The 12,803-nt window shown below is 40.1% G+C and overlaps 1 protein-coding gene across 5 annotated transcripts in view; it reads left to right on the plus strand.

Moving 5' to 3' along the window:
* Positions 1-12,803, plus strand: part of mdga2a (MAM domain containing glycosylphosphatidylinositol anchor 2a) — a 227,375-nt gene that overhangs the window by 191,552 nt on the left and 23,020 nt on the right. For 4 of the 5 annotated variants that reach the window (XM_064329784.1, XM_064329804.1, XM_064329812.1 and 1 more), the window contains exon 11: positions 4,273-4,450. In XM_064329784.1, the coding sequence (XP_064185854.1) occupies positions 4,273-4,450 (178 nt within the window). Of the gene's footprint in view, positions 1-4,272; positions 4,451-7,496; positions 7,515-12,803 lie in introns of all 5 variants that reach the window. The other variant, XM_064329795.1, reaches the window with a different exon arrangement.

Consider the following 12,803-nt stretch of genomic DNA (forward strand, 5'->3'; position numbering starts at 1 on the left):
TTGGACAGCTTATTTTTGTAAGATTGTGGCCAGGTACAAATTGATTTGTATGCTAGTGATCTGCATTATGTAAATGAGAGATGAGAATAAAAAACAATCATCTGTACCAAAGCTGAGGGCAAGAGGCAAAGGATTTGCCTTAATGTAAAGCTACAAGTAGGAAATTAGAAACCATGTAGAAACAACATAATTGAATGTACAAAAAAATCTGGTTAGGGGGCTAGGGGAGGGCCCCCCAGTGAGAAAAACGCTGGCTCCACAGGCCTACTGGCTGTACCACTACTTCTATTTTCTTCACATGATTTAGCCAATCAGGTTTTATTTGTCCCAGGTGAACTGGCCGGGATACTTTCCGGCATTTTCATCAGGTCCGTGGGAGCCAGAGCAAGCAGAGTCCGCAAAGCGTGGTACATTGGAAACAATAATACAAGCCGTAGCCGTATCTCTGCCAGCAGCTGGGGCCAAGAACAACATCCATCAGCGCACCACTGCTTGCCAGATGCAATGCAGGACACCGGGCTTGTGTATGGGTTACATGCTCATTGATTCTCCTCAGCAAATGTTATCATTCAACAAGAGCCTTTGATCGCTGGTTTGAACGGCATTGTTGCTGTGTAGGTACAGCTTTATGTAGAAGGGTTTTCTTTTTCTTAAAAGGAAGCAGGATATTCTCACAGAATTTAAAATCATCATCCGATAACTCTTCTGTAACATTTATCGCACGTCTACCCTGAATGTTCAGTTTTTGCTCAGTGTATCGCTAAATATTTGTTTAATAATTACATAATCATATCTGAATGATGTTGTCATTAGTGCATTAGACAAATCTGTTCAGCCTTTTTTGTCAGTCTTCTTTGAACTTTTCGCTGCTGGTTAATGATAGAAGTGTTTTGTAGAATGATGTATCCTATATAAGCATAGTAAAGTGTGCAGTAAGTTGTCACAATTATGGATCAATGTTTTAGTTTTTATTTTTTAATGAGAGGATTCAAGATTGGCTTCCAAATGACCAGGGTTTATCCCAAGTCTTTCACAGTGAAGTATCTCATGCTGACACTTGGCCCGCAATTATGAAACACTCGGTTGGAGTTTGTTTACTGCAGTGGTATTTATGCCCCCGAGTCCCTTGGAGAATTTTGAGACAGAATTGGTGGTGTTGTATTTTAATTAGCTGTGTTCTCACTCCTGGCTAAGACAGTTCACAAACGCAACACCAAAAACTTATTTATGTACTTACTTATGTTCAAAAATGTTTGATGACGTCACCCCATCATTTGTGCTGTTCAGGATACATTTTGCACAATTGAACAGATTAATTTAGCGGTCAGAGTGCTAACATAATGTACCACAGACTAATTCACAGCATGTTGCCACAACCTCTTCTTGGGGTTTTTGTTTATTTGTGTGCAGATTTTTGAATCATTGCTATTCTGTTTAAATGAATTGGTTATCTTCTTGCGGTTAATTTCTACAATTGTGTCAGATTGTTTTACAATAAAAAACTTCCACAAAGGTTTTATTACTTTTTTGCAGTGTTAGTAAAACCCAGGATTTCTGTGTGTGTTCTTGTGTGTGTGTGTGTGTGTATGTCTGTGTTTGTACGGTATGCGTGTGTGCATGTGCATGTGCTCATGCCTGTGTGTGTCCATTTTTGTCTCCATGTTTCTATGTGTTATATATGTCTGATATTTCACTCCTTTATAAGGACATCTCTGTAGCCATTATTATCTTTCTATTCACTCAGTGGTCTGCTTCTGGGGTGACATTTTAGTCCATTGCTGCCTCCTGATAGCCCTAATAGAAACTTTTGTGTGATTTCAGTACACTCTGTCAAAAGCCTACTGTAAGTAAAGTTTTATTTTTATATATTTTTTTGAGAGCAAAATGCCAATTTTTCTTAGACTCTTGAGAATCCCTTTACAAAGTCTTTATTTTTTTCTCAACAGCCCTGCTGTTTCACTCAGTGTGCAGGGATGCTAAGAATGAATGCACCCAACATTCACACATTCAGCTGCAATTATCCATTTGAATTACACAGCCGGTAAGGATTTCTTTTTTTCCCCAGTGATGAAAAGATCAGCCACTTTTTGTTCCTTTCCATTTTCACTTTTCCTTTAATGTTCTTCTTGTTTAGTGTCTGCTTGGGGAAGAGAGCTTCTAAAGTGGATTTGACCATTTCTCCTATAACTTGACAAATGTCGACTCTGTCCATTTATATTTAGGCTGACCTGAGAATTTTCTCTTCCATATGTTTTAGACTCAATATATTACTGTGATGCGTAATGAAAGCTCACATCTTTATGATGTCAAAGTTGTGATGCTTTAAAGTAGGGCACAGCTCTCTGAGTATTTAGTGTTTGTCTTGATCGGCAAGCTGATTTTCTTCCCATTCATCAAGCCAAAGTGAGGATCATTAACAACAATAAAAGAAAGAACTTGGCAGAGCTCGTGCCTGTGTGAAGTCCAAGCCAACTGAATCACTATTACAGTGGCAGAAATTAAGAATATGGGCCTCTGTGTTCTGTGTACTAAAACCTGGGTGTTTTCCACTCTGTTCCTTCAGGAATAAAAGAGAACCAGCAGTGTATCATGGTATTTCAGTAGTGTTTTGGTTGTGGTCTGTAGTTTCTAATTGGGATGAACTAGAATGGGAGCCTCGGAAAAGAGACCTATTTGGGGACCGCTCCAGCCTGAACCCATAAAGAACATTGTGGCACTGAAGTGCTTTCAAGCAGCCCCTAAAGCTGTCCTGTTGTTTTCCACCCAGACCTTCAGGCAGGACCACAATGCATATAATCCCTTTCTTTCCTCTCCAAATAATTGCTTTGTCAATTTGTTTTGGTTCACCATTAACTTTAGCAAGTAGGATCAATGGGGCTCAGCTATTGGATTGTACATGGTTGCCAAATGTTGCCAAGGCCTTCCAGTTATTCCTGAATTTTTAATGTACACAAATCTGAGTCTAAATTGTACAGTATCACATGGTTAATCAAAAGAGAATGACTTCCACTGTGAGTAGCCAATGGGTATGGATCATGACAACACATTGTGTATTTCAGTGCCAATCAGCCTTTCCAAACACGCACAAAGATCACAGTTCATTGCAAGTCTTTTAGCATCAGCAGCTGCTGTTGATTGTCATAAACAGATACAGAGTTGTGTGTAGAAAAGTTGGTTTATTGGTGGCAAATACAAATGGTGGGGGGGGGACTGTGCGCGGAGATTTGTCAGTACTCAGAGGTAAGTGTGGAGAAATTAAGCAGGTAGGGCAGGCAGACAAATTACACAGGCAATTATCAATGCGTGCCAAGCATAAACAGCTGAGTTCTAATGCTTTCCCATGGCCCTACCTTTTCAAATGACTGTAATTTCTTAATTGCACTCGCACCTCACTCCTGTTTTTTTTTTAATTGACATAATTATTCCACCGCAGCTTTCGAATGTCTGCTGCTCATTGTTTCACAGACTGTGTTCTGGTACCCCTCCTATTGAAGGGAATCAGTCGAATTGGCAGGAACCTTTTTGCCATATGGCATCAGCGAGAAGAACGTATGCCAGGAGGCAGAGGAGATATGGCGCATTCCTCGCTGCTTGGTCTGATATGTATAGCACCCTGCCAGGAGGCGTGTCTCATTTTCCTGGGTAAGGAAGTAAAACCTGGTATATTTCTGAGGAGGAGCGGGTGGCATGCAGTCTAAGTATGTGATTGCTGCATCCGCCATTTCTATGGCATTTACCTCCTCAGAGATCAGGATAAGGCTCAGCATGACAGGGCCACCCCATAAGAGAAAGTTTCAGGGGGAGAATCCACAAAAAGACTGAGGTGTTTTTTTCACCTGTTAAACCATCGTGAGTAATAGAAAATGTTACCTTTGATTCACAAAGCCCACACAATGGAAGGAAAGTACATGAAACCACACTACCAGGGAAAACGCAACAAGGTGCACTGTCTGGGTCATGCAAAAACAGCATGAACTGTGCTCAGCATTTTTCCTAAATGGATCTACCCCTCAGTTTGTCCTTCATTATCTGTAATTTAAGCATTATTATTTTTTTCCCACAAAAAAATATTTTATTTTGGAGTGTTCTCACTATGTACTTTCGTTATCTTAGACATTTCAACATCTGTCCCATTGGACTTCTACTTAACTGTTGAGCAGTGGAGTTGAAAGGAAGGAGTGGTGAACAAATCCGCAATACCAGATAAACTTTACAAAGTAAATCCTGCAATCAGAACAAACAATCAAATGACCCATTTGTCCTTCTCTCCAGACAGGGCAACAAAGATGGTGGGAGCAGGAGATCCCGATTGAGGGCATGATCCAGAAGGGAGAGCTCATCACATATAATCTGACTGAGCTTATCAAGCCAGAAGCGTATGAGGTTCGCCTCACCCCCATCACCCGTTTCGGAGAGGGGGACTCTACCATTAGGATCGTCAAGTACAGCGGTAAGTGGGCCTCCCTCCTTTTGCTCATACACCACCTGCACCACCCCTGTTGGCACACCACCCTCATTGCACCTATTAAAAGTGTTGACACATGAGAAGCCAAGGAAGTGCTGTCAGCATACTATCATTGTATCCACTTACCTTGACTTGTTGTTTTAGTACAAACTTATAAATCAAAGCATCTGTGGTTGAAATAGCATGGAATGGATATATGAGTTGTTTGGGAGGTGTTTGCAGTGAACAGCGTCAATGGTAGATCTTGAAGCAGACTATCTGTGTTTTTGGGGGCTTTGTCGATGGCATAGCTTCAACATTCTTTGCTAACACCCGTAATGATGTCACAAGATGGCGCAGATGGAGCTGAGGGCTTTGGTGCTCCTGGGTTGAAGAATAGCGGTGTTACATCATGGCACTTAGTTTCAGTCACCTCATGCCACATCCTGCTCTGTGGAAGCACGGAGTGCTGTGGCATTGTGAGTATCTATGGCCCTCTCTGCACTGTACGATAGGAGCATTCCCTCAGTCCAGTGCAAAGGTCCTTCCTCGGTCTGTTCATTTTGTCAACAAACGCCAAACCGAGGGCTGGTACACATGCAGTCTCTGTGCCGAGACAAGTGCAGCAGTTTGGAATAATTCAGTCATACTGCAGGCCATCTGCTCATTGGAATCTCTTGCCCATCATGGCTGCTCCACTGACTCTAAACCCATGGTTTCTGCCTGAGACAATGTTAATGGTCCCTAATTGAAATCAGTTTTGCTTGTGAGTATGCTGATGGGCATAATATGTATTGTTGGCAAGTTGTTAATATTAAATAAAGCCTGTTTTCCTAAATAAACTGACTTCTAAAACCAACAGAGCGCTGTACGTATTAGGCAAAATACCTTAATGCATAATACTAGCTGTTGTATAACTGGTTCAAGCAGACTCTGGCTTGATAGCATGTGTCATGTGCGATATTCAGGAATAATGTATGTTAATACACTTAGCGTGTCACATGAGTGAATACGTGTTCACATTTTTTTTTCTGTTAAGACGGTGAGCTACTGTATCACCATTGACTCGCTTATGCAGATCCATTTCATCTTTTCTTGGAAGGCTTTGGATATGTTTGCCAAAAACATGAGGAATTATGCCTGAGGGCTAGATCCAAAGCATATATTACTGTCACAGTGGAATAGGGGAGAGATAGAGGAGTGTGATTAAGAGCACAGTTTCTAAAAGACTTGGGCTTTGTAGAGAAATGGGTACAGAGTTAATATATGCATCCCTTATAAGCCAAATGGGACCTATTTAGAGAGTGTGAAAGTTTGCCTACATCTCAAGAAGATATTGAACCATTGTCATACTAAACCATCATCAATTGTAATCAAGACTTAATTAGGGACTCTTTCTGTTTCTTCTGAGAATTCCGTTTAAAGTCCTGCTTGAAAAAAGTAGGTTTGTTGTACTGGCTGATGCTATTGAGAGCATTAAATATATGCACATACTGCTATTCAGACAGGACACTTGACTGTACAGCTCATGTCCATCTTCATCCCTGAAAGCTTGTGAGGAAAATGTGTATATGCCCTAAACATGTAAATTATATGGCTCAGTTACATAAATCCAGCTGTATAACATGCTACTTATTTATATAATAAAGTTGCTGCTTGCTGCCTGGGGTGGGATTTATAATGTAACAGAGACACCTACTGGTTGTAGAAAACATATATTTATTCTAAATTCATTGATGAATTTTGAATAAACGAGGAGCTGGGAGCATCTGAAGGCGCTGCTTTGGGTAAACAGCTAATCGACTGGCAAAGGAGTTTTTCAAGGGCTCTTCTCTGCCAAGTGTGCTTTGAAGCATCTGGGTTGTAGGCAGGAGTAGGGCAAATGTTAATTATTCAGGAATCCTGGGAAAGAGGAAGGAAACGGAGGCATTAATGGAGGTTACGTAGGTGTGCGGGGGTGGAATCGCTAAACGCTGACCTGATAATTCCAAAAGGCAAGGACAAAGCATGAAAACACTGCGAGCGAAAATAATTGCGGCGTTGCCTCCGAATGTCTCTGCAGACGCGATCGTGAACTCCACTGTCGAGAAAAAGCACCGGCGTCTCTCTTCAGGGGGTTAGTGGAGCCTTCTCCATTAGTGATGTTCATGCATAACTCTCAGCTCACGTCAGCCGTGAACTGAAGAAAACTTAGGTGGAACACAGGAAGAAAACAGAATCCTTTCTGAAAGACACTTTTGGTGTCTCATTTTAACTGCTCGTGTAGTTTCAAAATGAGTGGCCAATTAATTGATACCCAGTTACGGCTGTGACATGACATTACATAATTGGTGGATTTTTGACTTGTTCTTTTTACTTTTCTTATGTGAGTACAAACAAATTCCTGTGACTGTAACAAAGGTGCTCTGCAGAGTTCTATTTCTAAAACCCAGGTATAACTGACTGTCTGCAATTGTCTTCAAATATGTATTCTATTCAGTACTACACATATTTTGAACACAGTAACATATAATAGCATAATTGGGGAGTAGTACGTATCTATTTAAACTGGACAATATGAAGTATTTAAAGCCACACTGTGCTCTGATTCCATGTCAGGAGTGATTATGCAATGTACTGTATGTCCACCGTGACACAATTTAGAGCCCCTTACCTCCACTTCACATATTTCAGTAGGGAGTATGTAGCTCCAGGTCTACTGTCAATCCCTTGGCATGATCTGCTTTTCCGCAAACAGCATTCCTCTCTAATCTCCCATGCCCCCTGTGCCACTCCAGCGGTGGCAGTCATCAATCATATACACGTCACATCTTGATCCTGAATGTCACCCATTCCACGTGGCGCAACTACTGTGATTTTATTTATTGAACAAAGCAGTAGGCCAACCAGGACCATATTATATTTGGTAATTCAACAACGGAATGTGTTCATGCATCAGTTTACTGCAACTCCTGCATTTCTATGGTTTTGCATGCTATTATTTATGCATGAGCTTGACTTTTGACTTTGTGTCTACCTTTCATTTGTCTTTTTTTTGTCTTGTTTTACAAAGGGGTCAGAAGAGGTGAAGGTAAAGTATCCCAAATCACCTGTCATGCACATCTGTGGGTACTAACAACCCCTGTAGCCAGCCAGAAGGCAAGCCGGTGCCACTGCACACAAAAAGGAAAGCTGGCACCCTCACGTGCACGGTGTGTGAACAATGACAAACAGTAGTTGGCTTTTTTGCAGCGTGCAGCCATGCCATTGCTTGAACCCCTGCTCTGAGGTCGTCTCATTAGCAAGGTTGCCTCATTAGCAAGTCCATCTCTAACAGTATCGGCTGGCACCTCATCTCATCTCATGCTGTCAGAGCCCCCAATGCCCTCTTCAACACACAAAAAGCCCCCTATTACCCCTCAACTGCCCTCCACTGAGCAACACTTTGTGGGAGTTTTCATCACCAGAGAGAACCAGACATGACCAAACAAGTATGACAGGTCTCTGACCTTCCCTTCTGGCTCATAGTGTTCAACCCGTTCCTTTTATATTGCACTTTCTCTACTCCCCACTGCAACTTAGTAATTGGCAAAGAAGATAGCCGCACAACTTCAAGCTCACAATTGTGTCGCTGTGGTCAAAAAAAAAAATAATTCCACTTTTAAGCCAGGTATATTTTGAAGTTCAGGTTAGCTCTATAATGTATCCCAGGTTAATGCTTTAGGTTTAGTTAATTAACAACCAGTACATTAACAACCCTTAATTCCACTGGAACCAAAAGTGGTACTCTATTCACCCATTAATTCTACTCTAATGGAGTCCCCCATTTGACACGGAGAGTGCCGACAATCGTACTCTCTGACTAGTTGTCTTTTAATAGCCTGAAATCGGGAAAGCAGTTGAAATGTGTGCCTTTGTGTGGCTTCAGTTAACTGCATATCTGAAACAGCTGTGGCAATTCTTTGGAAGTAGTAACACAGCTTGAGATACTGTCACTCAAGATGTTTATCCTACATCTATTTCCTCTACTGTAGAATGCATATGTGCTTTTAGTGTTTTGGTGACGTTTTCCTCCAGCCTAAAATTAAACCACCATCTGCCATTTTAGTGTGGCTATTACAGCAGAAATCTTCATTACAAAGGTCTTGTCAGTGTTAAAGGAACTGAAAGATTATAAGCAATTCCCGTAGGCTTCTGAGCTGTAATAGATGCTGAAGATATTGAGAGGTATTTTAATGTGTTCTAGTTGATACTGTATGGATGTGTTTACCACACATTTGTAACATAAGTGGATTATGTAAAACACTGCAAAAAGGGAGAGGCTTTCAATCAAATCTGCATGCATTGACTTTACAGTTTACAATATGGCTGCTACACTATGTGAGCAAGCATAGTTTAATCAAAGGAATATGTGGCTATTATGTGTGCAAAATTTTTTTAAACTAGTTTTAAATAATTTTTTTCAGTTGCAACTGGCGTTAAAACATGTTATTCAGGCAGCTGCCAGCTCTAATGGCTTTATAAAGATGACATCGTGCTATGAAACTCTTTTGAGCACTGAAAATTGTTTGAGTGAAAGAATAAGTGAAATGTGCAGGTTAATGCTTTTTATCCTGTCTTTTCACTGTCCATGATATGGGTGCAAAGCCCTCAGATCCAGCCCATTAAAATGAATATATATTTGGATTAATGCATCCCTGAACCTGCTTGCAGCATGTGAGTATGCTGAAAGTCAAAGATTTGTATGTGCACATTCACCAAACAATACAATACAAAAAATATATATAATACAGTATTTTAAGTAATTGTAAGTAAAGCAGCACAAGACAAAATGGCAAGAATGACATTTTTGCATTACACCATAATGGTTAGACAAGATAAAATATGGGTGCCGAGCTAATTAATCAATCAAACTGATTAAAACAAATGTAACTATTACATATAGTTTATATATAGTATAAAATATCATACGTTTATCATATTCGCAACCCACTTGTGGCTTTGAGGCTTATGAACCTTCTTGCATGATTTGAACGTTATGTGGTGGGTCATAAGATGAGCATCTTAACCATTATAATGTGCGTTCATCATACACATATGTGACCACGGCAATTGTAAGTCACAGACCAATGTGGTTGTCACATAATCAATCTATATGCTAAATGGGCATATACATACAACCTACAAAGGTTTGTCTTGGAGTAGAAAGATACTGAACACACAGTTAAATGTCCCCTAGAGCAATTTATTGGTTTTGCTGCCCAGACAGCATTTCAATCTGGCAGGTGTTTGTCAGTAATTTTGTTATAATGAAACCTTGTACAGTGGAAATGTTGTATGCTCCGTGCTGCCACAATATAGCACTTGGGAGGCCTTAACTGTATGGGATATCTTTCTTTCTACAGCACTTACCCATCACCGCTGCAGACTTTTGTGTGTGACTATTACATTATCTGATAAGTGATAGTGGAGATTGCATTAATGTGATATACTACAGTGTCTTGTGTTGTAAAGAAGCCTATTCAGGCTCTTAATAGTCCATACAGCTGAAGTCATATAGGTTGATTTGTGAACATATAGAATTAAAGTTTAAATATAATTTTGAGTGTATAAGTCATTCTTGAGTATATGGATTGAGATTTTTAATATGTTTCTTGAATATATACATTGAAAGTAAATATATTGATTGATTATCACAAGCAGGTATTTGGGCATTCATTTTGATCTTTTTGAGGTATAATCAGTGCAATCTAAGTGATTAATTTTTAATTTGATAATTAAAAATATATATGTATTATATCTGACATTTTTGTTAAGCCGTGTTTAGCGTTAAGACATCCTGCTTTTTATGGTTTTATATATTTATGAAACTATTTATGTAAGATTTATTTATATCAGGTTTCATTATATGGGGGAAGTGTTTCTCTTTGATGTCTTTATTGTAACAAAATACCGAAAATGCGTGCGCAGAATTCAAATGAATTGTCGGTAGATTCTTGGTCTCCCATTCCCAGACATTTACAGCAGTATTACTATGGAGCTGGCGATTTCTGAAGTGGTAAATTTGAAAGGTGGTAGGCAGCTTCTGATCAAAAGAAATATTCAAGGTGACAAATGGAATGTACCCTCTAATGTAATTTCTTTCGACTGTCATTTTGATCTATTTTAGTAAAGTGGAATGAGAAAAAAAAGAAAAAGAACACGCTCATTGCAAGGCCTTGAATGGCACCTCATCTTTACAGCAGTACATTTCTTGGCTGTTCATACCGTTGAATCGGCTCCCAGACCAGCAGGGCTGGCTGGATTCGTACCTGTGGTTATACAGATTCATGTGAGCTGAAATCATTTTGACACTGAAATCAGCTCTGTGGAAAGCATTTTTCTTCATTCTGTAATACTACTGTGGGATAATTTTTGGACTTGAAAGCAAGGAGTAGGGTCATAGAATATTTTTTTTAAATGTTCATTTTCTTTCTCTGTTTACAGTCTAAAGTGAGGGTAAATGCTTGCAACTGCCAATATGATTTACCAGTAAACTGTATTTACCATTAAAGGTAGATGAAAATATTCCATCCATCCATCCATTATCTACACCCGTTTATTTGATAGTACAGTTTTCTGAATGAAAATGTACCTGTATTTTTTTCAGATAAAAGGCCAAAGGCAGTGATTAACCATCAATATCCATTTACATCAGTTATTTCAAAATTTTCTGAATTTCTGACCTAATAAAACACTAAGCTTTTTGTATTTTATTGACTTTTGTTAGGTCCTTAATAATTGTGACTCAGCTTGACAAATCTATACAAATGAATGCCAAAGGGAATCTAGCTAGTGACAGCTGGGCAGGGAGAAATAGGAGAGGTGTCACAATCAAATGAAAACAGGGTGATCCTATCTTAGATATCCAAGCTTATTAGTTATATAAAACAAGCAGATACAGCGTAATTACAGGTTTTAAAGTATATTTTATGACTCTCCTAATTTATGTTTGTGTGGTTCCACTGATTAGTACCTGTGCAGGCATACCAAACACAGCACCTTCCAATAACATTTTTTCCTCTCCCATTTTCACCAACCAACAACTCTTAGCATGTCATCCATATTTAGATATGCCAGTAATTGCATTTGATCTGACTGTCGTACATTTAGTATGATTCACTCATGGGCAATATTAGATTTTATGTTGATTAAATACAAGCAGGCTGTGTTGGAATTGCTGTAATTGCAGAATTGAATTAAATGTTTCTCGATGAAGGACATGCTGCAGCAGTGTGGACAATGGGAAGGAGGTGGAGAGTGGGAGAGTGGGAGGGAGGGAGGAACAAAGTGAGAGGAGAGGGGGATAGTGTCGAGGAGCTCCGTGTCTGTCAACTGTAATAACATCCCCCCCCCCCGACGATGTGGTAATTGGGAGGTCAGCAGATGGGAGCCTCCTTTTGTCAGATTGGCCGTTCCTTCAACAAGGCTACCTGACCTCTTGCCATGCTGTTTGTAACACTAAATGAAAGGTAAAACGGAAAAAAGTGTCTAGTTTGTCGTACAGCAAGGCTGTAGTCTGTGGAGCTTACTGAGTTCCCTGAATCTCCATGTAAGGTAGCTGCTGCATGCAAATGGGATATGAATTTTTGATATCTTGTCCCTTCTAGCATTCTGAGTTTAATTTTCGATATGCACAGTTTTTTATGATATCTGTTATGCCCAAAGGTCTACACTGTTTTACTGCATGGGAAAGATTTAAGGGTTCATGAATGTCCCTGATGCGTACTATACAGAGGGTGCTGGTGAGCTGCAAATAGTAGAGCTTGATCATTTAACTGTGTTTGATAATCATCCTGAAGCTATTCTAGATTGTGTTCCACACTTAAGGGAGATGCCAGTTCATATAATGTCAATAAATAAGCAGCAGAAGATTTGATGATGATGATGATGGTGGTATTCACATCTTTGGCTATTCTATGCTTTTGTGAATTTCTCATTAACTATTTGTGCTACAGCATGGGGAAATCTTTGTGAGTCACAAACCGCCTTGCCGTTTTCACCCATTTTTCATCCCAAAATGCAATCATCTCTTTTGCCTCACTTGAATCACTGCTGTGCTGCTGGCATCTGGGGAAGGGGCACTGCAGCTGAAGTGTGTGCACTCCTCTTATCCAATCACACATGAGCCTACATTTATGTTTCCATAAAAAGGCCAGACCTTACCACAGGGAGCTGCTGCCGAACAGAGGAGAAGTGCAGCTTTCAGCAATGAAAGTCGGCAGCTTGTGGGCATCGCTGGGTGTAGCCAAAGCAGCGGTGACTCGAGGAACCCACCGCCAGCTCAAAACTGCTGAACCCCTGGTGGGGAAAAAAACCATGTTGTGTCTGACCACTGTAG

Source organism: Anguilla rostrata, chromosome 1, assembly GCF_018555375.3.
Source record: "Anguilla rostrata isolate EN2019 chromosome 1, ASM1855537v3, whole genome shotgun sequence".
Taxonomy (NCBI): Eukaryota; Metazoa; Chordata; class Actinopteri; order Anguilliformes; family Anguillidae; genus Anguilla; species Anguilla rostrata.